Source organism: Arabidopsis lyrata (genome assembly GCF_000004255.2).
Source record: "Arabidopsis lyrata subsp. lyrata unplaced genomic scaffold ARALYscaffold_1, whole genome shotgun sequence".
Taxonomy (NCBI): Eukaryota; Viridiplantae; Streptophyta; class Magnoliopsida; order Brassicales; family Brassicaceae; genus Arabidopsis; species Arabidopsis lyrata.
The window spans coordinates 1,689,880-1,714,779 of record NW_003302555.1 but is presented as its reverse complement, the minus strand read 5'-3'; the positions used below and the strand labels follow the sequence as shown (position 1 = coordinate 1,714,779).

General features: G+C 37.0%; 7 protein-coding genes and 1 long non-coding RNA gene across 15 annotated transcripts; 6 read left to right on the top strand and 2 right to left on the bottom strand.

The window, feature by feature from the left end:
• Positions 1-227: 227 nt before the first annotated feature.
• On the top strand, positions 228-2,988 carry LOC9328320 (zinc finger CCCH domain-containing protein 3). 2 transcript variants are annotated; one of them, XM_002892212.2, is made up of 7 exons: positions 228-717; positions 961-1,118; positions 1,209-1,265; positions 1,546-1,662; positions 1,735-2,004; positions 2,089-2,334; positions 2,464-2,988. In XM_002892212.2, exons 1-7 carry the CDS (start codon positions 642-644, stop codon positions 2,773-2,775), a joined length of 1,236 nt encoding a protein of 411 aa, XP_002892258.1. In that variant the 5' UTR covers positions 228-641; the 3' UTR covers positions 2,776-2,988. The 2 variants fall into 2 exon arrangements, with proteins under 2 accessions (XP_002892258.1, XP_020870003.1); XM_021014344.1 differs by having other exon boundaries at positions 270-717; positions 2,089-2,274.
• Positions 2,989-3,178: 190 nt separating this feature from the next.
• LOC9328319 lies at positions 3,179-5,234 on the top strand. Its single transcript, XM_002892211.2, has 5 exons — positions 3,179-3,490; positions 3,668-3,740; positions 4,292-4,356; positions 4,685-4,794; positions 4,879-5,234. Exons 1-5 carry the CDS (start codon positions 3,374-3,376, stop codon positions 5,093-5,095), a joined length of 582 nt encoding a protein of 193 aa, XP_002892257.1. The 5' UTR covers positions 3,179-3,373; the 3' UTR covers positions 5,096-5,234.
• Positions 5,235-7,311: 2,077 nt separating this feature from the next.
• Positions 7,312-9,812, top strand: LOC9325595 (protein disulfide-isomerase like 2-2). The gene is made up of 9 exons (XM_002892210.2): positions 7,312-7,545; positions 7,718-7,876; positions 7,965-8,078; positions 8,150-8,313; positions 8,408-8,507; positions 8,672-8,848; positions 8,933-9,078; positions 9,192-9,338; positions 9,451-9,812. Exons 1-9 carry the CDS (start codon positions 7,411-7,413, stop codon positions 9,635-9,637), a joined length of 1,329 nt encoding a protein of 442 aa, XP_002892256.1. The 5' UTR covers positions 7,312-7,410; the 3' UTR covers positions 9,638-9,812.
• Positions 9,813-9,882: 70 nt separating this feature from the next.
• LOC9328318 (putative BPI/LBP family protein At1g04970) lies at positions 9,883-12,404 on the bottom strand. 2 transcript variants are annotated; one of them, XM_002889484.2, is made up of 6 exons: positions 11,953-12,404; positions 11,437-11,576; positions 10,967-11,318; positions 10,552-10,800; positions 10,339-10,464; positions 9,883-10,229 (listed from the first exon to the last, which is right to left on the bottom strand). In XM_002889484.2, the coding sequence occupies exons 1-6, from the start codon at positions 12,358-12,360 to the stop codon at positions 9,999-10,001; spliced, it is 1,506 nt and encodes a 501-aa protein (XP_002889530.1). In that variant the 5' UTR covers positions 12,361-12,404; the 3' UTR covers positions 9,883-9,998. The 2 variants fall into 2 exon arrangements, with proteins under 2 accessions (XP_002889530.1, XP_020868759.1); XM_021013100.1 differs by having other exon boundaries at positions 11,437-11,614; positions 11,953-12,041.
• A 244-nt stretch (positions 12,405-12,648) lies between these two features.
• Positions 12,649-13,702, top strand: LOC110225027. The gene is made up of 3 exons (XM_021013537.1): positions 12,649-12,728; positions 12,826-13,036; positions 13,123-13,702. Exons 1-3 carry the CDS (start codon positions 12,720-12,722, stop codon positions 13,239-13,241), a joined length of 339 nt encoding a protein of 112 aa, XP_020869196.1. The 5' UTR covers positions 12,649-12,719; the 3' UTR covers positions 13,242-13,702.
• A 1,546-nt stretch (positions 13,703-15,248) lies between these two features.
• On the bottom strand, positions 15,249-16,182 carry LOC110225180. The gene is made up of 2 exons (XR_002329591.1): positions 15,882-16,182; positions 15,249-15,774 (listed from the first exon to the last, which is right to left on the bottom strand). It is a non-coding gene; the product is annotated as an uncharacterized LOC110225180 (long non-coding RNA).
• A 207-nt stretch (positions 16,183-16,389) lies between these two features.
• LOC9328317 lies at positions 16,390-19,424 on the top strand. Its single transcript, XM_021014710.1, has 11 exons — positions 16,390-16,628; positions 16,920-17,053; positions 17,201-17,282; positions 17,409-17,476; positions 17,621-17,722; positions 17,803-17,892; positions 18,215-18,289; positions 18,384-18,416; positions 18,520-18,597; positions 18,706-18,762; positions 18,998-19,424. Exons 1-11 carry the CDS (start codon positions 16,574-16,576, stop codon positions 19,175-19,177), a joined length of 954 nt encoding a protein of 317 aa, XP_020870369.1. The 5' UTR covers positions 16,390-16,573; the 3' UTR covers positions 19,178-19,424.
• Positions 19,425-20,387: 963 nt separating this feature from the next.
• LOC9325594 (transcription initiation factor TFIID subunit 6) lies at positions 20,388-24,822 on the top strand. 6 transcript variants are annotated; one of them, XM_021014887.1, is made up of 13 exons: positions 20,388-20,597; positions 20,708-20,855; positions 20,960-21,046; positions 21,283-21,384; positions 21,479-21,587; positions 21,873-21,973; positions 22,049-22,186; positions 22,281-22,376; positions 22,659-22,783; positions 23,177-23,309; positions 23,602-23,727; positions 23,819-24,329; positions 24,493-24,822. In XM_021014887.1, the coding sequence occupies exons 2-12, from the start codon at positions 20,730-20,732 to the stop codon at positions 24,317-24,319; spliced, it is 1,644 nt and encodes a 547-aa protein (XP_020870546.1). In that variant the 5' UTR covers positions 20,388-20,597; positions 20,708-20,729; the 3' UTR covers positions 24,320-24,329; positions 24,493-24,822. The 6 variants fall into 6 exon arrangements, with proteins under 6 accessions (XP_020870546.1, XP_020870545.1, XP_002892254.1 ...); XM_021014886.1 differs by having other exon boundaries at positions 20,394-20,483; XM_002892208.2 differs by having other exon boundaries at positions 20,394-20,483; positions 22,049-22,207.
• The last annotated feature ends 78 nt before the right edge of the window (positions 24,823-24,900 follow it).

The window sequence follows — 24,900 nt, the reverse complement described above, 5'->3', positions numbered from 1 at the left end:
CCTATTTGACCAATCTACACAAAAAAGGGATATATGGACAAATTTTTAAGTAGATATCCTTTATATCCAATTTTCCCAAATGTAAAGTCAGTATAAAAACTGATGGTTAAAAACTTCAAAAAAACATTTTTTAGGTTCACATTGGAGAGATCAGACCTGAGCAATCAGGGGTATTATTGTCATTTCAAGTACAGAAAATTTATTAACTTTGTACACGAGGAGTATTTATTTTTATTTAAAACAACAACACAGTTAATAAATATTCTTCCTTTTCACACACAAAGACATCGGAGGAGAGATAAAGGGCAAAAACAAAAACAAAGATCCGAAAATTTTCCTCTGAAAATATCTCAGAGATTCTGAGAGCAAAGCAAAGTAAAACAAAAAAGGAAGAAAATTTACCACATTTCGGAATTATTATGCATTAAATTTTGCATTGGATCTGTTCCAACGAGAAATATCTCTCTGTGAGAAAAGAAAAAATTGAATTCTTTTTTTCTATCCTCTGTTCTTCCTCGTCTTTTCTTAGCTCTTACCCAGAAAAATAGAGGATAACAAAAAACTGTTTCTTTCGACGATCGTAACACTTTCTCTGTGATTTTGCCTTTCTTCTGTTGTTGTTGATCATCGTCTTTTCTTACATGCGACCCCCCATGTCAGACACTCAGCATGTACAGAGCTCCATGGTGTCGATTCGATCTTCCGACAAAATCGAAGGTAAGTTTCTTCTAATCTCGAGAGATCCATATGATCCGGTCTGGTTTTTCCGTAATGCGTTTGAAAGATCATACTGAGTTTGATCATCCATTATAACTCATTGTGATTTCAGCAAATTTTATAGCATTTTGGAAATTTGATCTCTACTTATGAGTTTTATTTACGTTTTCTGTTTGCTTTTTTAATATCTAGTGATCAAGTTTGGAGATTTCTGTTGTTGTTGTTGGTATGATGATCTTGTAGATGCGTTTAGGAAGATGAAAGTAAATGACAACGGCGGGGAGGAATCGAATCCGTATCCAGATCGTCCCGGTGAAAGAGATTGCCAATTCTATTTAAGAACTGGTCTCTGTGGCTATGGAAGCAGTTGCCGTTACAATCATCCTGCTCATCTTCCACAGGTTAGAAACAAAACTTAATCTATTTGGCTGATTCTTACTTAAGTTGCAATTTTTGCCTCATGGCTTACTGATTTTAAAACATCTTAATAGGATGTTGCTTATCACAAGGAGGAGCTCCCTGAGAGAATTGGACAGCCAGATTGTGAGGTGCAGTTTCTTGCATCTCTCATGGTTGTTGTTTGGATGAGTGCATTGTCGAGAGAGAAAAACGATATTTTGTTCAGTGTGATGCATTTGACTTAAGGTTTTTGTACATTTAGCAAAAGTAAGAGAACTTATTCTAGTTTGTATACATCACTTAAGAGGTAACAAGAATCTACATTGAAACTGCAGAACATATTCCTCTTGTCTGGTTTAGTCTTTCCTCCAAATGTTTGCTTTATGTTTTCCAAACGACTTTTCTCTTTTACATGCAATTCCGTTGCAGTATTTTCTGAAGACAGGAGCTTGTAAGTACGGCTCAACTTGTAAATATCATCACCCAAAGGATAGGAACGGTGCACAACCTGTAATGTTCAATGTTATCGGTTTACCTATGCGTCAGGTAATTTCCATCGTTGTAGCTACATTCATTTTTTGTCGAATGTGGAAGACTTATTTTGAATTTCTTCTCCAGGGTGAGAAGCCATGTCCATATTACCTGCGAACGGGAACTTGCAGATTCGGAGTTGCTTGCAAATTCCACCATCCTCAACCTGATAATGGACATTCTACTGCATATGGAATGTCTAGCTTTCCTTCTGCAGGTTTACAATATGCTAGTGGATTAACAATGATGTCTACATATGGAACTTTGCCGCGTCCGCAAGTTCCTCAGTCCTACGTGCCAATCATGGTTTCACCCTCTCAAGGCCTTTTACCTCCTCAAGGCTGGGCCCCTTACATGGTTTGTCTGAATTGAAGCTGCCAATAACTTAAACCTGTTCTTAACCGTTGATATGACATGTTATGAGTTTTTGTTATGTTGCAGCCTGCATCTAACTCCATGTACAATGTGAAGAATCAACCTTATTACTCCGGTTCTAGTGCACCCATGGCCATGGCTGTGGCATTGAACCGTGGTTTGTCAGAAAGTTCTGAACAACCAGAATGTCGGTTTTTTATGAACACCGGGACATGTAAATACGGAGACGATTGCAAATACAATCATCCCGGAGTAAGGATTTCACAACCACCACCAAATCTTATAAACCCTTTTGTTCTTCCAGCGAGACCTGTAAGTCTCTTGCTAAACTGAAAGAAGAGCTTTGGTTACAAAAATGTGGTCTTGATTTGGTATCTTACAGGTCAAATAACTAATATTTTGAACATCTAATGAGCCTTTGTTCTGATTTTTGCTATCCAGGGACAACCAGCTTGTGGTAACTTCAGGTCTTATGGATTCTGCAAGTTCGGAAGAAACTGCAAATTCGACCACCCGATGCTGCCATATCAGGGCCTGACCATGGCGTCTTCTCTGCCTACTCCTTATGCTTCACCTGTTTCAACCCATCAGAGGATCTCACCATCGCCAAACCGCTCTGATTCGAAGTCTCTTTCTAATGGTAAACCTGACGTGAAGAAGGAAAGCTCAGAGACTGAGAAAGCAGACAAGGATTCTGGACAATTGAATAACTCAGAAGTGCAGGATTTGTCTGAGAATCCGTTATCACCATGATCATGATTCTTAAAGACCCCAATGATCTCTCTCTGCCCTTTTTTGTGGAAGAGGAGGGGAGGTGAAAAGTGTTTCCTTTTTTTTTTTAAATGGTTGGAGGTTGCCATGGCTGAAAACAATATAGGATGAAAGTGATGTCACAGTTTTCTCTTCTGTTTTTGACTCTGTTAATAAATTTTACATCAGAGGAAAGATTACCCTTCGTGACACTCACTAAGTAAAATTTACATGAGTTAACAAAAACGAAATTTTTTAAATAATTTTTAAAATTCCATTATATGATCTTATTTTTTAAAAATACCATAACGCTAGTTACCAATCATCAGTCAATTTGAATTTGAAAATAAAAATAAAAAAAGGTTTGCAATTTTCAATTTCATTTGAACATTCCAAGTAAAGAGTTGAAAACTGAAAAGCGTTGTTTTTAGGCATTTTTGTCGGAGAAAAATCTGGGGGTTAAAGCTTCTTCCTTTGCGTGACAAGGAATCTCCCCGTTGGGTTTTTGTGGCCGACGATTTGTGCACGCAAAACCAGAGAACTCAATCTCTATTCCGCCGAGTCGACTCACTCCGAGTTTCCTCAGCCGCATCAGGGAATCATGAATCGGCTGAGAGGCCGAGGTGCATCGCTTCTGGGTTCGGCAGTTGTGCCTCAGCTGAAGAAAAAAGCCCTTAATTCATTGGTCGCCGTCCAGGATTCGTATCTCTCCACCAAGGTGATCGATCCCTTTTCTCTGTTCTGTATACGTCTTTTTCTTTTTGATCAAAGGATTTCAATTTGATACCGATTTTTGAAGAATTGGGATTAGGAAATGTTTTGTTCATCAGGGTTTTTGTTAGATTGTCTGTGTATAATCTGCTGCTGCTTGATGGAGTTTCGTTTAATTTCTTAGGACTTGTTCGAGAGGCACAGGGTCGTGTTTACAGTTGGAACTTCTATTGCATCTGTTGCTACGGCTTGGATTGGTATGTTACAGTTCGATATTTTGCTTACTTTATTTTCAATTGTAGAGACATTCATTACTTGTTACCACGTATTTGAATGTTTTTAGTTGCTGAATTGGTGAAGTGATTCAGATTTTGGGTGTTATTTGGCTTCAATTCATGAATTGTGTTTGATTGGGATAAATTTACCTCTCAGGGTTGATCTCTAGGGGTGAAATCCATTCTCTGATAAATTTGAGGCCTTTTTCCTGATCGGACTATAGATTAACGGTTTAGCTGATTTGATCTGCCATAAATTTTTCAAGTTTTTGTTCAGAATTACTATGTGCTAATGTTCAATAACTGATCTGTCCAAAACTTACAATAACTGAAGTTCAGTACTTGAGATCTATACATGATTTTAATAGGTCCTTTGTTATTCTGCTGGGATATAAAATAAGTTAGAAACTGAGCTTCTTGTGTGATACTAGTGACCGTTGGAAAAAGTATCTCATTGGTCTTTTGTTTATGTTTGTACTGAGTCAAATGAGTTTTATGACCGTGTTCTACCCAATGGATGAATGATTGTGCAGGTTACTCATTACGACATTACAATGAAACTAGAATTAATCAGAGGCTGGAGTCCATTGAGAATGCGGTTAGTGTGTCCCTCATTTACCAAACTTTATTGCACATCGCTGCTTTGGATTTAGCTGCTTGCATAGTTGGAATCATATAGCTGCTCTTCTGTTGAAACTCTTGCAAATGACTTGGTGCTTCATATTATGATGTCTAGTTATTGATCATTTATCATCAACATACAGCTTAATTGTCGAAATTTTCATCCTAGTTTTTTAAGTCCTCTTTCCGCTAATAATATTCCCTTGTTTTTTTGCAAATACAAATGTACCTTATTGATCCTTAGTTTCTCTATTGTCTCAGTCTGTCACTTGAAAAGTTGAAATGTTTGCTTTTTCTCATGCCAGATGAAAAACACCCAAGAGTTAGAACGAGGAGAACTGAAGAAGCTCGTTGATCCAGTCGGTTCCAGGTTCACTACAACAATTGCAACCGCTGGAACCACTTTGATCCTCGGGTTTGTTTCCGCGAAGACTGTTAGGTTGACAAGTTAGATGCTGTGTCGGGTTTTTCATTAATATTTTCTGTGTGGTGTTTTCAGGTATGGTTTGGGTTGGCGAGGCGGGATATGGTATGCAAATAGGAAGTTTAGAAGGGAGCAAATGAGATTGGCCGGGCAGTTAAAACCGAGAGAATGGAAGTTATTAGGAAGGATAAAACCTCGAGCTTGGCCAACAACAAAGTTTCTCAGACGACCATTCCCAAGACAGAACAAAACAGCAGAAAATGCTTTGAAGGCACCAGAAAGTGCGAGTTAAAAAATAAATGAAAAAACCGGCAAGAACGAAAAATGTATTTCAAGTGTTTGTTCGGAAAACGAACTACTATTCTTTATTCTCTGGAGAATCTTGACATCAATATAAAGAGTTTTGTCTTGAAGCCTAAGGCTCTTCTGTCTTTTTCTTCCTTGTAGCGAGGAAATTGAGACACTCTATATATATTTTTTCTCTTAAATTGTTGTGTGGTAAAACCAAGTTCGAAAATGAAATAGAACAGGAGTGTTAAATCTCTTATTACGTGAAAATGAAAATGAAGAAGAGTGAAAATGAAATAAATTTTTAATAAAAATTATTATTATTTTTTAAAAAATGAGTTTAAGTGTTAAAATTTATATCACGTGAAAACATGCCGAACTTCGAATACCAAAGCTTACGGACCAACAAAGGACATGATGCCAATGCGCGGTTAGTTTTCGACGTTTTTAGAATTTAACACTTAAACTAATTTTTAAAAAGCAATAGTGAAATTAACATGGTTTTGATTAAAAACATTATTTTCTTTAAGTTCAAGTGTTAAGTTTGTTTTAAATTTTTAATGAAAATCATTACTATTTTTTAAAGATGAGTTTAAGTGTTAAATCTATATTACGTGAAAACATGCCGAACTTCGAACACCTCTTACGGACCAACTAAGGACATGATGCTTAGGCGCGGTTAGTTTTCGACGTTTTTAAAATTTAACAATTAAACTAAGTTTTAAAAAGTACTAGTGAAATTAAAATGGTTTTGATTAAAAACATTATTTTCTTAAAGTTTTTAAGTGTTAAGTTTGTTTTAAATTTTAGTCAAAATCACTAAAAAATAAGTTTAAGCATTAAATATATATAACGTGAAAACATGCCGAACTTCGAACACCAAAGCTTACGGACCAACAAAGGACAGGATGCCTAGGCGCGGTTAGTTTTCGACGTTTTTAAAATTTAACACTTAAACTAAGTTTTAAAAAGTAATAGTGAAATTAAAATGGTTTTGATTAAAAATATTATTTTCTTAAAGTTTTTAAGTGTTAAGTTTGTTTTAAATTTTAGTCAAAATCACTATTATTTTTTAAAAACGAGTTTAAGTGTTAAATCTATATTACGTGAAAACATTGCCGAACTTCGAACACCAAAGCTTACGGACCAACTAAGGACAGGATGCCTAGGCGCGGTTAGTTTTCGACGTTTTTAAAATTTAAAACTTAAACTAATTTTTAAAAAATAATAGTGAAATAAAAAAAATAATTTAACATTTTAAAAATCTATTAATTTTCAAATTAAAAAAAAAAAAAAAAAAAAGTAAAACACGAAGAAGGGATACGAGAATTACCTGGCCAATCTTCATGGGCTTGGGATTCTTTGATGGGCTGGAAATTATCCTCTGTTTTATTTGGGCTGGAAATCGTACTGGATTTTCTGATGAAACGCGAGAATTTTTCCTTATCTGATATCCCTCGAAGTCGTCTTCTCTCTCATGAACCTTCACCGTAACATCTTCATCCCCGTAATCCTTTGTTCTCCACTCCATGCTGAACCAAATTCTTATGTGTATGCCTCATTAAACATCATCCAAAATAGCCGTTGTATGACGTCATCATAAATAATCACCGACGAAGAATTTTCCTCCATCTCGTTGTCAATTTCCGTCGTGTTCTCTCATATTCCGGCCACAACTTCATCACCGTAACTCTAAATCCCTTGTAACCCAAGATTCACCTTTAAATATCTCCTTGCCATCCCTAATGATCCGCCGAAGAGATACGGACGAACCCAACGAATAATTCTCATAACGGCTTCGACATAACTTGCTCAAGAAGAAACTCAAGTTTTTTAAAGAAGAAGAAGAAGAAAGAGCACTTTAGGGTTTTGCTCTTCGAAGAATGAGAACTTGATTCTTAAGAAGATAGTGTATACTAGTATTTATAAGGAAAAGTTATGACCGAAAGAAAAGGAAATTTATTTTAAAAAGAAAACAAAAAGGAAATTAAGGTCTAGTTAATTCCTTTTATCACTAATTAGGAAAAAGGAAATCAATCAATAATTGAGCACGTGACAATTTAATTTCGTTTTCATCAATTTCTTTTTTAATTATCCTCTGTTTTATCACTACTATTCTTTATTCTCTGGAGAATCTTGACATCAATATAAAGGGTTCCTCTGTTTATGAAGAAAAAGAGAATAAAGAGTGTGCTGACGTGTAACAATATCATTGGTGCGTACACGTAAGTCGACGTAGACAAGGTTTTTTAGTTCTCGTGTGTCCTGAGAGTGTCTCTTTTTGTGTTTTTGGTGGAGAAGAAAGAGAGGGAACAAACTATGGAAAGAAAAATGTACAAATCAACGTTGTTCCCAATTTGCTGCGTGTTGTTTGCCTTGTTCGATCGCGGCAATGCTCTCTATGGATCTTCTTCGCCTGTTCTTCAACTTACTCCTTCTAATTTCAAGTCTAAGGTATGGCCTTTGATTGGTTGTTTCCATCTCTAGATTCCTTCACTTTCTTTCTTTTTTATATGATTCCTTGTAAAATGGACTTTTTGTTGTTCTTTTCGGGTTATGAGGCAATGTGGGAGCATGTATGTAGTGATATCTAATGTATTTTCTTCTCCTTGTAAATGGTTGGTAGGTTCTTAATTCAAATGGTGTCGTTTTGGTAGAGTTCTTTGCGCCATGGTGTGGTCATTGTCAATCTCTAACACCAACTTGGGAGAAGGTTGCTAATACGTTGAAAGGTATTGCTACTGTGGCAGCCATTGATGCTGACGCTCACAAGTCTGTCTCTCAGGTTTGTGTTATTTTGTCAATGTGATTGTGATTGATGAAAACTTTTCTGCATCCTTGTGATGATAAAGACTGTTCTCTCCCTCTACTAGGATTATGGTGTGAGGGGTTTCCCAACCATTAAAGTATTTGTTCCCGGGAAGCCTCCAATTGATTACCAAGGAGCAAGGGATGCCAAATCCATTTCTCAATTTGCTATCAAGCAGGTTTGTCCATATCCTCACTGATTCTTGATTACATTTTTGTTATTGGGACCTTATCCTTTTTGGCTTCACAGATAAAGACGCTGTTAAAGGATCGTTTGGATGGTAAAACAACTGGTACAAAAAATGGAGGAGGAAAATCTGAGCCTAGCGCCTCTGTGGAACTAAACTCTAGCAACTTTGATGAGTTGGTCGTTGAAAGCAAACAACTTTGGATTGTCGAGTTTTTTGCACCTTGGTAAGTAGTAACTCTTGAAATGTTCACGCCTCTCTAATCTTCTTCTTCCGGATATCTGAAACTGGAAACCATATTTTTCTATTTATCGTCCAAGGTGTGGACATTGCAAAAAGCTAGCTCCTGAGTGGAAAAAGGCTGCTAACAAGTTGCAGGGGAAGGTCAAACTAGGTCATGTCAATTGTGATGCTGAGCAGGTAATAATTAGATTTATGAATTTAGCATTAGTTAATCCCTATAACTTGTTAGCCATTTTTCTAAAGCATGTACAGCTATCACATTTTCTACTTCTTATGATCAAATCAAACGCTTGTTTTCATATTGGTGTTGATGAGACCTGACAAGGTCTTATATATTGCAGTCGATAAAGAGCAGATTCAAAGTGCAAGGATTCCCCACTATCTTGGTCTTTGGTGCAGACAAAAGTAGCCCAGTACCTTATGAGGGTGCTAGATCTGCATCAGCAATAGAATCTTTTGCTCTGGAACAGCTAGAATCCAATGCTGGACCTGTTGAAGTAACTGAACTAACTGGGCCGGTACTGTTCTGTTCCCTAACATTGTCTTCTACTTGTCTCCAACCCAAGCCATTGACCCTCCTTTTTTCTGTCCTGATTGAATAGGATGTCATGGAAGAGAAGTGTGGTCCTGCTGCTATTTGTTTTGTTTCTTTCTTACCTGACATTCTGGACTCAAAAGCTGAAGGAAGGAACAAGTATCTAGAGATGTTATTATCAGTTGCAGACAAGTTTAAGAAAGACCCTTACGGGTGAGCTTAGAACACATCTCTTCTCTCTTTGTTACTATCATCATATTCCAGCTGCCAGTTACTCTGTTTTTGCAGAAACTAGATAATTGTTCGAATTTTGATTGTGTTTGCAGCTTTGTGTGGGTGGCTGCTGGGAAGCAACCTGATTTGGAGAAACGTGTTGGTGTTGGAGGATATGGTTATCCAGCAATGGTAGCCTTAAACGCAAAGAAAGGAGCTTATGCTCCACTTAAAAGCGGTTTTGAGGTTAAACACCTCAAGTAAGTGTACCTTCTGTCTTTCTCTCTATCCTATATAATCAAACCAATGATCCATGCACATTATTTTTTGGTAGCAAGCTCAAAACGGGTCTTTTCTTATTTGTATTATCAGAGATTTCATAAAGGAAGCTGCGAAAGGAGGAAAAGGGAATTTGCCTATAGACGGAACAATGGAGATAGTGAAGACAGAAGCTTGGGATGGTAAAGACGGAGAGGTGGTTGATGCAGATGAATTCTCACTTGAAGACCTCATGGGAAATGATGATGATGCCTCCACTGAGTCCAAGGAAGACTTGTGAACTTCTCTTTTACCTCATTGATAAGGGTTTGGTTTCTTGAAAGACTTAACGTGTCCCACTCAAGGACAATGATATCATTTCAAAGAGTTAGAACAGAGAGTATACACTTTTGGATTCCATATAGATACAGAATTTGGTGAATCCTTCTGCTTTGATATGAAGTTGAACAAGCTAACTAACAGTCTAACCACTTCAGAGACTAATTCATCAACCAATAATTACCATAGCCTATTTATAAACCACAGTAATTACAAAGATTATATTTCTTTCAGACAGAAATATCATTCACAGTTTAGTCAACATCAAATACAAAAATAGTATACAAAGCTTTGTTTGTTTTGGTAGTTGAGTCTGGTGTAAACTACAAGTTGGGTTTCCAAGTCGTAGATCGTGGTAGCTTTAAACGCCATTGAGGCTGTTGGGACGAATCCAAGTAGGCGACATCGCTACAAACTGTGATTTCAGAGCTTGAGCAGATGATTTCCGCATTCTGAAGTGTAAATCCGTGGATTATGGGCAACGGAAATCCCTTTTCTAGATGGTCATTTGCATATGGCACAAACACTGTTTGTATAACAGTCCACACTATTGGCTAGAAGATCGGAACAAGATAAAGAAACACATGTAGATGTTAAGAATGAATGAAATTTTCTCTGAAACAAACATGGGAGTGCTTTAAACACTTGACATGATGGTTTTACCTGAAGAAGATGCAGATGGAGATTTCCAATGTTGCTCCATTTCAAAGACATGGAGAAATCTTCTAAACTTACGCTGCCTCCAAGGTTATTACCCATGACTCTGAGAGCACCAGATCCCCGGATCATCTGCAGCAAAGGAAACAGTGAATCATCTGTTGGTAAACTAACATCACTGCAAATCTGCTTATATAGCATTGTCATTGGAGGACTCACCAAGGAGATGCATGCTACTGGTATAACTTGGCTTGCATCTAGAACATTGATTACTAAGTCTGCATTAACATTAGCTCCAACGTATTGCTCTGATATCTTTACACGCGGAGGTGAAGACAAACTGATGTTCAGACTCATATCCTGGTTCGGGTACTTCTTGTATAGTTGTGGAATGATGAACCTCCACCTAGCAGTGTTTAAAAGAGCCTGCTCTGGTATTTTATCCACAACCCATTGCACAAAGTCTGCCTGAATATGGCAACAGTGAACATCCTCATATTAGAAACAACAGTGGAAAATAGTGATATTGTTTCTGATGTATCAGAAACAGATAGAACAGTTTTATCAAGAGCAATCTTCTAGTTGACTATATTTTACACGAGGAACCAAAAGAATTAGAAAATGAGGAACTTACATTATAGTACAGAGCTGCAGCAGAGTTAAAAACAGCTTCATCCACTGAAATTCCGAGCATTTTAGAATTTCCAGGGCAGATAACTAAAGATACAGACTTTCTGAAGAAGGACTTTAAGAATTGATTTGTTTCTCCTTTGGTGAACAAGCCATCAATCTCAAAAGTGATAGATGAATTTCTCAAAATAGGATCACTGGTGAAAGTGACATTAAGGGCAGCATTATCATCCACAGGGATTTCCTTTGGAAGGTTTTGTAGGAATGAATCAAGGTCTGATACTCCTTCAGTGAGTTTCTTGGCAATGGTACTTTCCACACTTGACCCAATTTGGTCTTTAAATGCATTAACCATCCTGAATTGCAGAGAAGAGAATGAAGTTTAAAATGAATCCAACACCTGTCTTGCAATAAGAGGGAGTGGATCTATCATCATCAATAAGCAAATTATTTCCATAACTAGTAATTTCATACCCCTGATAAAACCATGATGCTCCTCCTTGCAACTCAATGGTGATGTCTTCCACATGGCATCCACATTCCGAAAGAGAAAGTTTTAAGCCTCCTTCATCAGTTTTCAAGCCTAGAGACAGCCCGATTTCCATGCCTTGAACCTTACCGAGAAGGCGAGAATCAGCACTCATCAAATTCCCTTTGTAAAACAGATATAAAAATGAGCAGATCACGCAACTAAAACCAACACATGGAAATGGTAACACAGAGAGCAACAGTCACCTCCGATTCCCATATCTAACTATGTTCTAAGACAAAAAAAGAAAGTCTTTTTGTTTTTTTGTTAAAGCTTTCTTTGATGGAACAAGAACGAAGCTAAACGCAGAACCGGTTCATAAACAAACACAAAAAGGAGAAGTAAATACGAATTTTCAACAAAATCTTCACTAAAAATCATGACTTGACTTTGCTTTTGCTTCAATTTGAACAATTTCTAGATGATCAAAACTAAGAATTAGTAAAATGAATCGTAATTACCTGAACAGATGCAATACCCTGATCAGAGATTTCAATAGGAGGAAGCCAAGTACTGTAAGAATAATGCCAATTCATACTCAAATTACAAGTCGTCCCTGAAGCGACGATGACAACACCTGTCTCACCAAGCTTAACATAAGACGACGCAACGTCAAGCTCGTATATCGTCAGATTCGAGACAACAACATCGATTCCTCCGAGGAACGGGATTTTCACAGATTTCTCGATCCTGGGAATCTGGAGAGGTATAATCGACGCGATTGCTTTGTTAACTAGAAGATTTTTGACGAAATCGAGTCCGTTTTGAGATACGAGAACCGATGTGAATGAATGGCTGCTCTGTGTTTGTGAAGGCAAGAAGAAGAAACTTGGTAATAGAAGAAAGAGAAAGCATCGTCCAGCATCCATGGCGGAAATTCAAAGCTTTTTTTTTCTAGCTTCGATGAAGAACAGGTTAATACAGTGCAGTTGCGTAATGGTTTGGATTATTGAGAAATGTCTAAAATAACCTTAGTCATTCGATTTGCATTGCCTTGTGGGGGACCGGGGGTAATCTGATTGAAAATGAAGTGTTTGGGGTGATAACATAAATTTTAAAAATATTTGTCTTTCTGGTCAATTTAAGTTAAAGCTGAGGTCTAAAGGGTAAAAGATTGACGTAAGAGTATAATATGTAAGTTTTATGTTAGCCCTAATAGTTTCTCTCATCCGCAATCACCCATTATATTTGTTTATCCTCTCGATCTCCGTAGAGACCATGACCGGAGATGTCAACGGTAAGATCTGTAACTCTTGCTCGAAATTGTTCTGGATTAGATTTCATCTGTCATGTTTAACTAGCCGATCGAATCAAACTTTTTTGTTTTTCTTCAGTTTCGTAATTGTGAAACCTCGCATGCAGAAGGCAAAATAAGCGTCTTATGGGACTTGACGGATTTCCCAGTCCCTGAGGGTCGCAGTATTCGTGAGATTATTGGTTCTGTTCTTGTGAAAGAGGGTTATACTGGTGAGGTGTCAATCAAGGCTTATGGTGAGACGACGAATCCGTACCCGCCTGAAGACGGATTCACATTCGTACAGAACAGTGAGATTTCCTGTACTTAATAAAAACATGCTATTTTTATATATAAATTGTGTATGTGTCTGTAATCCGTTGATATGCATTTCCAGGTGATAAATATTGGAGGCTTACTAGGATATTAGTAGACATTGGTTTATGGGCATTGGACAGCCCTGCATGCTCCCCATATTGGACCAGCAACTTTGATGGTAGTCGCAAAAAACATTGAAGAAGAAACGCAGTTCGTCCATCTTGTCCAAAATTTGAAGGCTTCATGTTACAATACCATCTTTGTAGTGCCTGACGGTTATCGCCCAGAAGAACTACCAATGCCTAATGTAAACTTAGCTTGGTATTGGAAAAGTCTACTAGAGGGAGGAGAGCCTATCCCCTATTGGGATTTACAAGTCATGTTATCTCGAATGAAACAAGATGATTCCGACGTATTTCGATTTGAAACTTCTGCTGACGAAGATATTTGTAGTTGTGCTATGTTGTGCCAAGAAGACAAGTAGCTGATGATGCATGGCTCAATCGATAATAATGTTTTATCACAATTGTACTTTTGATTTCAAAAGACTTTGGCTTTGTGTATGAAAGTTGACGCTATCTTTGTCCTCTTAAACTCTGTCTTGTCTTCAAGTGATTTGCACGGTTTTAAGTTACTAAGTATTATTGCATCTTTGAGCTTTTTTTCTATCTTCGATGAAGAACAGGTTAATACAGTGAAGTTGCGTAATGGTTTGGATTAATGAGAAATGTCTAAAATAGCCTTAGTCATTGCATTTGCATTGCCTTTGCCCTTTAGTCAAGAAGATTTAACAAACCGTGTTAGATCGAACGGCTAAAATGATAGTAGTAGAATACAGAAGATCTTGACGGTTCAGATCAAAGAAGCATTGATAAACTAGGATCCAACGATCTACAGTCTTCCAAGAATATTAGCCCTAATAATAAGTCTCTCTTAACATAAAAAAAAAAAAAAAAAACCGATCAGAACCATATATTCTTGGGTTATTCTTTTGTTTATCCGCTCGATCTCCATAGAAACCATGACCGGAAATGCCCACAGGGCATGATTATCAAGGGTTTCTTAACAATGACTCTTAGTAATTTTTTGTATTAAAATATTAAAATTTACCTCTTACAAACATGTTTTGGCTCTTAGCTAAGAAACCTTTCTTACCAATCTTATTATTTGCCATTTAATTAAATACTTTTTAATACTTCAGATTTTCCTAAGATTTGGCTAAGAGCCTACCAATAATCATGGTATTGCTTGAAATTGTTCTGGATTACATATTTACATATTTATACTAAAGTGTTAACCTTATATCTAATTCTTAATGACCCATTCATATTTGGGCTTAAAAACAAACTGGCCCAATAACCTTTCTTCTACTTCTTCTACGACACAAACACAACAACGTCTTCGTCTTCTCCGAAGCGTCTCTTTGCCCACCAACGTCTTCTCATATCCAGGTCCGGTTCACTCATCGGTAAGACCCGGTGCCATACAAAAAAAATCCTATCTTTAATAAAAAATTTATATATATATATATATATATATACAAAAAGTTATATTTCATAAATTATTTTGTATTTTATAGCTATTTGGACCTGTTATTTTTGTTTATTAATTTTGGGCCTCAATATTACCTTTTAAAATAGAATTTTGGGACCTTTACATATAGATATTTTATAAAATTTCAGCATAATTAAATAGTTAAATAATAGAAAAACTATGAATTTGGACCTTAAATTTGTTGGACCCGGTGCAAATGCACCACTTGCACATGCCAATAACCGGCACTGCTCATATCAGTTCATGTTTACCAATTTGAAGATTAATCGATGATTGGATTCTAACAGTTAGCTTGTATTTTTGAGGGGACTGCTCATCTAGCAAAGTCTACTTCAAGGAATCCTTTTGCTGTTTATACCATGTTACTGTGTTCTTTAACATGATGTTTCTGGCAAGTGTATAAGAAAGCAACTACTGCACCAATCACGCGCAATGTGCGGTTGTTATAATTAAACCAAAAGAGGATTCCTTGGCATAACCAGGTAAACTACTTGCAAATCATGTCAGACTCGATTGTTCAACTTTTTAAAATTATCTTTAAGCAGTCATCAATCGTAACCCACAAGATCCATTGATTATTAATCATGTCCAAATTATTTTCTGTGAGCTTGAGGGGCTTGTCAATAGTTTTCCTTTATGACTATATCTACATTTTTGTAGATGTCAAAGTTTCTCTATAGCCTATTCCTCTCTCTTCTCTGACCGAGAATCAAATTGTCTTCATGTCTCAGGAGAGTTGTACATATGCAAGGATGACAAAAACAACCAACTTCTTAATTATAAATATGTGAAGTTTGTGAAGCTATGTAAGCAACCGCAACCACAGTATTCATAGTGAGTTTTGCATCAATCACTATCAAGTAAAATTTAGAGAGCGAGGCTAGGGACACTGCCACTGGTTGTCAATGTAATTTAGCTCGCACTCGTTGATATGTTAGTTGGACCGCAAAAAAAAAAACGATACAAACCTTGGTCAGAGGGACTACTAAGGAAACATTGTACTCTCTGGCCATCAAAGTTGCAAGGACATTGAAAAAGTCCGTGTTTTTCTCTGGGATGTCTTTTGCAACTATGAGAAAATTTGTTTCCATATTTGGTCGTTCATCCATAAGATTGTAGAATGCCCAGTAAAGCATGTCCACTAGCATCTTACTGAGTCTCACATGCTTTTCAGCCGCTGGAAATTCATATCAACGGAGATATATGCAGATTACAAGACATGAATATATACATATATATTAAAAAGAAAAAAAGAAAAAAAAAAAAAGAGAGGACTTTGTTTACCTCTGTGTACAAGCTCGATATTGGAACTGTAAAAGTCGATCCATTTTGCATCCACACCACCATAAGCATAGATTGACAGGTCACCAATATAACCCTCAATCCGAAGAGCATGTTTGACTTTACTATAAAACGAATCCAAATTGCGATCCTCAGGGACTGGGAAATCAAGGACGTCCCAGAAGACGCGTGTGTTAGCAGCTGCGAACGGGGCAACGCATAAAAACAAAATTAGGAAACGATCATCAGACCCATCAATTTGGAGCAAGAGATAGAGAACAATTTCTACCGGAAATTGACAATGACTCCGAGAAAAAAGAATTAAAATTTTAGGGTTAGAATTTATAGACAAGTGATTGTCGAGCAAGTTACGTGAGAACTGAGAAGGTTGTCTCTCTCTGCTTGGGCCTGTGGCCTTTTATTTTGGGCTTTATTGTCTGGTATGCCTTTTTTAATTAATGGGAATATATGTCTAAAAAGATAAAACCTTGGGCCATTCGATTTGTGGGGGTAATTTGATTCAAATCGGAAGTTTCAGGGTGATAACATAAATTTAAAAAGTATTTATCTTTCTGGTCAATCAAAGCTAAAATTGAGGTCTAGAGGACGGTAATCGGTCTCTTACGGTGGCTTGGCGACACGGAACAGAGAATTAATCATCGAGAAAAAAGCCGGCGAGCTTGTAACCGGAATTCATGGCGATGCAAGCCGGTGTTCAGACCTCTAAGGTCCTTATCCTACTCGGCGCAGGTCTCTTTCTCACTTTGATGGTTGATTAATTATGTTTGCATTCGACTCTGTAATCTAGGGATACTTTTCTCGAGTTTATGAAGATTTAGGGTTGGAATTTATATTTATCTTAAATTCTGGCAATTTTATTGATCACTATGCAAAAATGGTCTAATTTGCTTCAATTATTAGTCTAGTTTTGATGCTAATAACATCTTGGATGTTGCAAGAATGATGTATAGTTTGATTCTAGCTCATATGTTCTATTAATGACCTTTTTTGATACTTTGGTCTGTTTTCATCATGTTCAAGGTGTATCTGGTTCGATCGTATTGAGACATGGGAGGTTGTCCGACCTAATAGCCCAGCTTCAAGAGTTACTCAAAGGGGCTGAAGGAGTTGAAAGCACTCCATTTAAGTATGATGGTGCACTCCTAGCTGCTCAGGTATTCTCATTTCCTTTTGCCCTGTAAGCTTAATTTTCTCATCGATCCAACAAATACAATTGATAATTCATGTGCTTCTTGTAATCATTAGGCCAATGCTGGACTCCCTTCTTAGTGACATAATTTTTGTTTTTTCTTAATAACCAGATTCGACAGCTTGCAAACGAGATCAAAGAACTAACTATGACCAATCCAGTTACCATCTTTAATGGAGATTCAAACTCCAATGGTATGTACATGTCTTTAGTTTTTCATTAAGGTTTATGTACGACTTTTAATAATCTAGGAACTGTTTCAAATATGTTTATTTTTTATGAGAAACACAGAATAATAATCTTTGCTTTTGCTGATGTAGGCTATGCATCTTACCTGGTTCCTGCGGCTGCCGTTGGAGCTATGGGGTACTGCTACATGTGGTGGAAGGTGCTTATCTCTTGAAAATCTGTCTAGTTTTCTATGTTCCATGTGTCTTTTGTTATAGTTTTTTGTTTTGTAACATTTAGTTTATTGATGCACTATATATCATTGACTTCTAACGTTTACCCACATCTTACTCTTACATTGCAGGGCTGGTCATTTTCGGATGCAATGTTTGTGACAAAGAAAAATATGGCTGATGCGGTTGCCTCTGTTTCGAAACAACTAGACGATTTGTCAGACACATTAGCGGTGAACAAATACTTTTTTGAGACATTCCTTTGTTTTATATGTTACTTGTGGTTTTTGACTCGATGCATTTTCTTACGCAGTCAACAAGAAAACATCTTTCTAATAAGCTAGCGACCTTGGATTGGAAGGTGGAAGAGCAGAACGAGACATCTAAAATGATCTTAAGTGATGTAAGAAACCCATTTTATTTCTCACCTTCTTGTATTGATGCCTTAAGATTAGGATAATTATACATTAGTCTAAGAGAGGTCTCACACGTGATCGGCACACTTGTACATTTGACATCTTATAAGGATTTGAAGCACATTTAGAATTCCAAAAGATTGTAGAGTACATATTTATTAACGTCCCTGAACTGTTTTTCTTCACATGTACAGTAGATTCCTTAGTTTCTTTCAGCTAGATTCTTATTTCTGCGATTTATTCCATCATTGCCTTTCTTTGATATTCATTTTAATGGTAATGTTCACATGGAATCTTGCTTCGATGCAGGTAACTGAGATGAGGTCAAGCATTTCGCAAATTGGGTTTGATTTTAAGAAACTAAATGAAATGATTTCTGGAATAGTAAGTCTCATCTTTGTCATCTATATGCATATTTCGGACAATTCTCAATTTATGTTAAAGGGACTAATATCTTTCTTAAATCAAATTTTTACAGGAAGGGAAGATTGGAAGTCTTGAAAGCAAACAAGTACTTTGTCTACAACCATTAGATATCAACTACAAACCACTTCACACTATCAGTTTTCTTAAAACTAATTTATCTCAAACATCTATTTTTTGTTAAATTTTAGGATGTGACCCTCTCAGGACTATGGCATCTATGTCAAGTTGCAGGCGTTAAAGATAGCACAAGCACTAAAGTATTTCAGGTGAGTGTTAACTTACAAATTAAGAGACCCATTTTCTTACTTTTTTTTTTCTCCCGTAATTATAGGCCTGATTGAAAAAAAAATCTTGTTTCTGGCTTTGTGGTTTAGGATGTTGGTGCGAGATTACCTATCGATGGAAAACCATATACTAATAATTCTCTCTCGGTAAGAATGCTACGATAACCTATCTTTCGTCATCTAAATGAGCATTTCAATTCTATTGATGTAGTGGAAAAAAAATCAAGAAGATCATTAGTCTTGAATTTACATATATTCAAGGCAGTCTCTCATCAATCTCATTCGAATAACATGGAACCTGGAATACTTGTAGTAGCTGTTATTTGATTATCTCATGATGTTTCTTTGGCTTTTTAAAACTTTTAAACTATGAAAACTCCAGGGTCTGCGGTTTCTGACGGAAGGCAAAGAGGATGCAAACGTAATACACAAGCCGGTTTTGGCGAAAGAAATAGCGGTGGTGGAGGAAAAAACAAAAGCCGCAACCGTGACAAGAAGCAGAGTTCATAGAGCGTTTCCGGGTGGAATATCTTGGGTACGGGATGTTTCAGGACTATCCTAATATTATTTTGGTTGATATACGAAGAATTTGCTTGTATTCGTCCCAAATTCTGATACTGGGACTGGCAATTATTTTTTGATGTAAAAAAGAAGAAAAGAAAAACTACATATGTTATTGCATCCACCAACAATTTGGTTTGCCCCTAATTATTTGGTCTCCTCTTGATGTTTGTAAAGAAAGAGTGTGAATAAGGCTTTCATGTATGCCGTGGTCTTCACTGATTTGGACATTTGTGCTCCTTTTTCCTTTTGAGTTTGGATCAAAAAAAATTGTGAATCGAAAAATTTGAGAAATAGAATGAACTACTACTGTCTTTAAACATTTGTTCTTCCTTTATCGTGGGATTATTGGATTAAGTTGGCAGAGAAAGAAAACTTTCGTCCTTATTGGGCCAAAAAGGCCCAAACTAGATATAGAGGTAGCCCAAAGTCAATTTAACCCGAAATAAATAATCCAATCGGGTGAATTTGACACCAATTAAAAAACCCGACCCGACTTGTTATATTAACATAGGCCTGGGCAAAAAAACCGTACCCGAGTACCCGAACCGAAACCGACCCGAAAAAACCGGTTCGGGGCGGGTACGGGTATTAGCTATTTACCCTATTGGGTCTTGTATTGCCGTACCCGTGGGTATAGGGTAAAACCCGATCCGAACCCGATACCCGAACGGGTACCCGATTACCCGAAATTACATATACTTATACATATAAAACTTTTTATATATGTAATATTTGAGCTAAATACATTTATATCTAAATATCCGAGAATAGTTACCAAAAACTAAATGCACTTATATTTAAATATTTAAGACAAAATATATTTATACGCGAGATGCTTGTAAATTTTTTAAATATTTGGAAAAAATTCCGGTTATTCGGATAAATTTTCGGGTGAAACTCGGATATTAGAGTAAAATTGCGGATAAAATTCGGATATTAGGATAAAATTTCGGATAAAATTCGGGTATTTGGTAAAATTTTGGGTATTTGGGTATAAAATACCCGAACCCGATGGGTACCCGATTTTTTTGGGTATTTAGCGGTTCTAAAAATCTAAACCCGAACCGACCCGAACCCGATTAGATCCGAACCGAAACCGAACCGATATTTTAGATTTACCCTATTGGGTCCTAAACTCCTCTACCCGAAAGACCCGTACCCGATCGGGTTTTACCCGAACCCGACCCGCATACCCGAATGCCCAGCCCTATATTAACAGGAGGCTTGACGGAACTTGGCATCAGTTAATCGGAGCTTCGTGTCTGGATCTTCGACGTTCAACGCAAAATTCCTCTCTGGTTCATGTAAATTTCCAACATATATTTGTGGTTGAATTTGGGTAATGGGGCAAATTTATCACACTTTACGGAGTATTGAAGTAGCCTTTGTCTCCTGGCTGTTGAATTGCGATTCATTGTGTATGCTCAAGCGTTTAATTGGGAGATTCTAACGAAATTTTTGTGCTTTTTTCTTACTTAATATCATCACTGTTGATGTTTCTTCTGTGTCCCTCTTTTTATTGCCACAGTGGATAATCAGAGTCTGGGAAGATGAGCATTGTACCTAAGGAAACGGTTGAGGTAATAGCTCAAAGTATTGGGATTACCAACTTGTTACCTGAAGCTGCTCTTATGCTTGCTCCTGATGTCGAGTATCGTGTCCGAGAGATCATGCAGGTGACCTTTTTTTTTTTTTTTTTTTTCTAATCATGTCTTTGTGTTCTTGAGGTGAGGTTTTGGGTATCAGCATATTGATGTTTCTGTATTGGATGTCTTTTCAGGAAGCTATCAAATGCATGCGTCATTCTAAGAGAACGACTTTAACAGCTTCGGATGTAGATGGTGCTCTCAACTTGAGGAACGTTGAGGTACAAACTAGAAACCAATTTCTTACTTCCCATTATCTAGACTGTCAGTACATTGTTTGATAGCTTCCTCGTTTTGGTAGTGGAGTGAGAAACATATATGGTTTCTAGTTTTGAGGCTTGGCTTTACTGGTGCATATGAATAACACCATCTATTACACTTTGCTTTCACATATTTCACTACACTAGTTAACTGAATCAAAAAGGCATCTATTTGAGAATGATCATATTTATTGCAGCCGATATATGGCTTTGCCTCAGGAGGACCATTTCGTTTTAGAAAGGCTATTGGGCATCGCGATTTGTTCTACACTGATGACAGAGAAGTGGATTTCAAAGATGTAAGATGTTGGGAAAGCTGCCATATTTTGTTTTGTTTCAGTTAAGTTCTTCATTTTGGTTTTCTTATGTTTTTAAGAAATGTCATGGTTCTAGGTGATCGAAGCCCCGCTACCAAAAGCTCCCCTTGATACTGAAATTGTTTGTCACTGGCTGGCTATTGAAGGAGTGCAACCAGCTATACCAGAAAATGCTCCTTTAGAAGGTTTGTCTCTCAATCTTGTGCCCTGGGTTAGAGTTGTAAAGTCATTAACTGAATTTTTCAACATGAAACAAATATTAGTATGTACAGTGACGTTTCAGAGGTGTATAAACCTCTTTCTACAGTTGATGAACCCCGTGTTAAGTGATGAGCTACTGATGTTACTGAGGGATCAAAATACATATTTTCAGATCCATCTGTATTATTGTTTTGCGCTTCATCATGAGCAAGAAATCCTTGTTTTTTCCTATCTCGAATATATTTTTCACTTGTTTGTGCTGTCTTTAGTCATTAGAGCACCTGCAGAAAACAAAATCCATGAACAAAAAGACGGACCTCCTATTGACGTTAGGCTACCAGTAAAGCATGTACTATCTAGGGAACTTCAGGTATATGGTGCAGGCTATATACCATAGCTACTATCCTTACATGCATAAAACTTATCTGTTGTTCTCTCTCAACAGTTATACTTCCAAAAGATTGCTGAACTTGCAATGAGCAAGTCAAATCCTGCTCTGTTTAAAGAAGCATTAGTGAGCTTGGCCTCAGACTCAGGACTTCATCCTCTAGTTCCATATTTTACAAATTTCATTGCTGATGAGGTAACATTATGCACCACCAAGGTACTAGTGCAAAGCAATAAGACCCACGCTAAGTTTTTGCAGATTACAGTTTTAATTTTCTCCACTTGTGCAGGTTTCAAATGGTTTAAAAGACTTTCGACTCCTGTTTAATCTAATGCACATTGTTAGAAGTCTTCTACAGAATCCTCACATAAACATAGAACCTTATGTAAGTTTTCTCTGGATTATCCTTTTGCCACTATCTAAGAACATTGTAGAATCATGTAGCTACATTTTCTTAAGGCTCCTGATTTGGGTTTCTTCAAGTTCTATTTAGACATATTCCATATTATGGATATAAAATGGTTAGTGGTAGTGTTTGTCCGAGTTATGCAAGCTCGAGTGCTTAAGTACTCTCTTTTGCTTCAAATGACAATAAATTATGTCTTTTCTGAGTTTGAGCGTTGTTTCATAACCATGAAGCTGAGTGAACTTTTCCTTTTGGTGCCAGCTGTACCAGTTGATGCCATCTGTTGTAACATGCCTTGTATCAAGAAAGCTTGGAAATAGATTTGCTGACAACCATTGGGAACTCAGAGATTTTGCGTCAAATCTGGTTGCACTGATATGTAAAAGGTTCATTCTTTCCCTTTCATGTCATGAACTCTGTGTTTGTTTTTGGTTGATTGTGGGGACCTGAACATGAATTCTTACTGGAACTACTACTGAAATTTATACGGAAATTGTATGCAGTATCATGAGATGATTATCCATAGATGGTCTGCTAAGTTTATCTTGGCTGATCTGTTTGCTATTGATATCTTCTTCTTTTTTTTGCTCGAGCTGAAAAAAAAATGGGTACATCTGAATTATGGGTACATCTGAATTAACAACAATTAGTAATAACTTGCTCTATTCTTCTTCATTATTTAGAAGGGTTTAGTCATTGTCTCCCACTTTTATATTACATATCTCACCTTAATATTCTTTTAACATCTGAATACCTGTGGTTTGAATAAAATCTTGCAGGTACGGACCCGTTTATATTACTCTTCAGTCTCGTCTTACAAGAACTTTAGTCAATGCACTGTTGGACCCAAAGAAAGCTTTGACTCAGCACTATGGTGCAATTAGAGGATTAGCAGCTTTGGGGCACAATGTTGTAAGTCATTCCCTGAACTTTCAGAAAGTTTGTGCATGCTATTTCCGATATCAACGAGAAATAATATTACCCAGCATATCCTTCTATCTAGGGCCTTTTCAGGAATCTGATATACAATTTGATTTTCCCCTCACCATTTTTCCGGCTTTGCATAATCATTTTATTGGGAAATTAGGACTATTATAGTCTTAAACAGCTTTTCCAATGAATCAGATACCCCTGCTACCAAAAACTTTAGCACAGCTATCCTGCATTATTAGCTGTTGTCATCTGAATGTCATATATTGTGTAGGTACGCCTTCTAATTCTATCAAATCTCGAACCGTATCTAAGTCTTCTCGAACCTGAATTGGATGCTGAGAAGCAAAAAAATCAGATGAAGAACTACGAAGCTTGGTGTGTATATGGAGCCTTGCTGGTTAGTCAACACATCCTTGTAAAAGTTCATCTTTGTAGAATTCTTCTCAGTGGACAATCCTTAGATTGACTTGCGCCCTTTTGCTTTTCAGCGAGCTGCAGGCTTGTGTATACATGACCGGCTTAAAATCTTCCCACCTTTACCATCTCCATCACCAAGTTTCCTCCGTAAGGGAAAGGGAAAGATAATCAATACTGATCCCCACAAGCGGAAGCTGAGCATAGATTCTTCAGAAAACCAATCGCCGCAGAAAAGATTGATAACCATGGATGGGCCAGATGGTGTGCAATCACAAGATCAATCCGGCTCAGCTCCAATGCAAGTAGATAATCCAGTGGAAAATGACAATCCGCCACAAAACTCTATTCAACCATCCTCATCAGAACAAGCTTCTGATGCTAACGAATCTGAAAGCAGAAATGGAAAGGTGAAAGAAAGCGGTAGGAGTAGGGCTATTACCATGAAAGCAATCCTTGATCAGATATGGAAAGATGATCTTGATTCCGGACGGCTATTGGTGAAACTGCACGAACTCTATGGTGATAGGGTTCTTCCCTTTATCCCTTCTACAGAGATGTCAGTATTCCTCTAACCAATAAGAGGTGAGCTTTCTATTCCTATACTTTCTGATGTTTGCCTCATCGATATAAAACTCATGGTTCCAGTTGTGAATGCATTTAGAATATGTGAAATCAAATGAATAATGATACTCAATACATTAATGCTAATGAATAATTATAGATATGTTTGATGATTTTCAAGCAGAGAAGGAGGCTTGGAGAGATTAAAGCGCCATCTGATTGGCATACATAAACTCATTCAGATCCGTGCCAAACTCCTCAGGTCAACTCGTTAGTTCGTCTTTATAACCTTGAGGGATTTCAAAGTCCTTGGAACCTGCAGACTGGGTTGAGTTGAATTGAACCTGTGGCAATGTATATATTAAGAGAATTTTAATGATTACGCAGTGGATTTATTTGTTTACTCTCAAATGTAATCCATGAAATGAAATATCTTCAAATCTGTATGATCTAGATTGCAATTTTTTGATATTTTTGTTTTCATGTCTCTCTTGCTTATTTTACTCGTTACATATAATATCCGTTCATAGATTATCTCTTGTTGATCCTTCTGGTCCGTAGAATGGGTATACTACAAAGTTTGGTCTGTTAT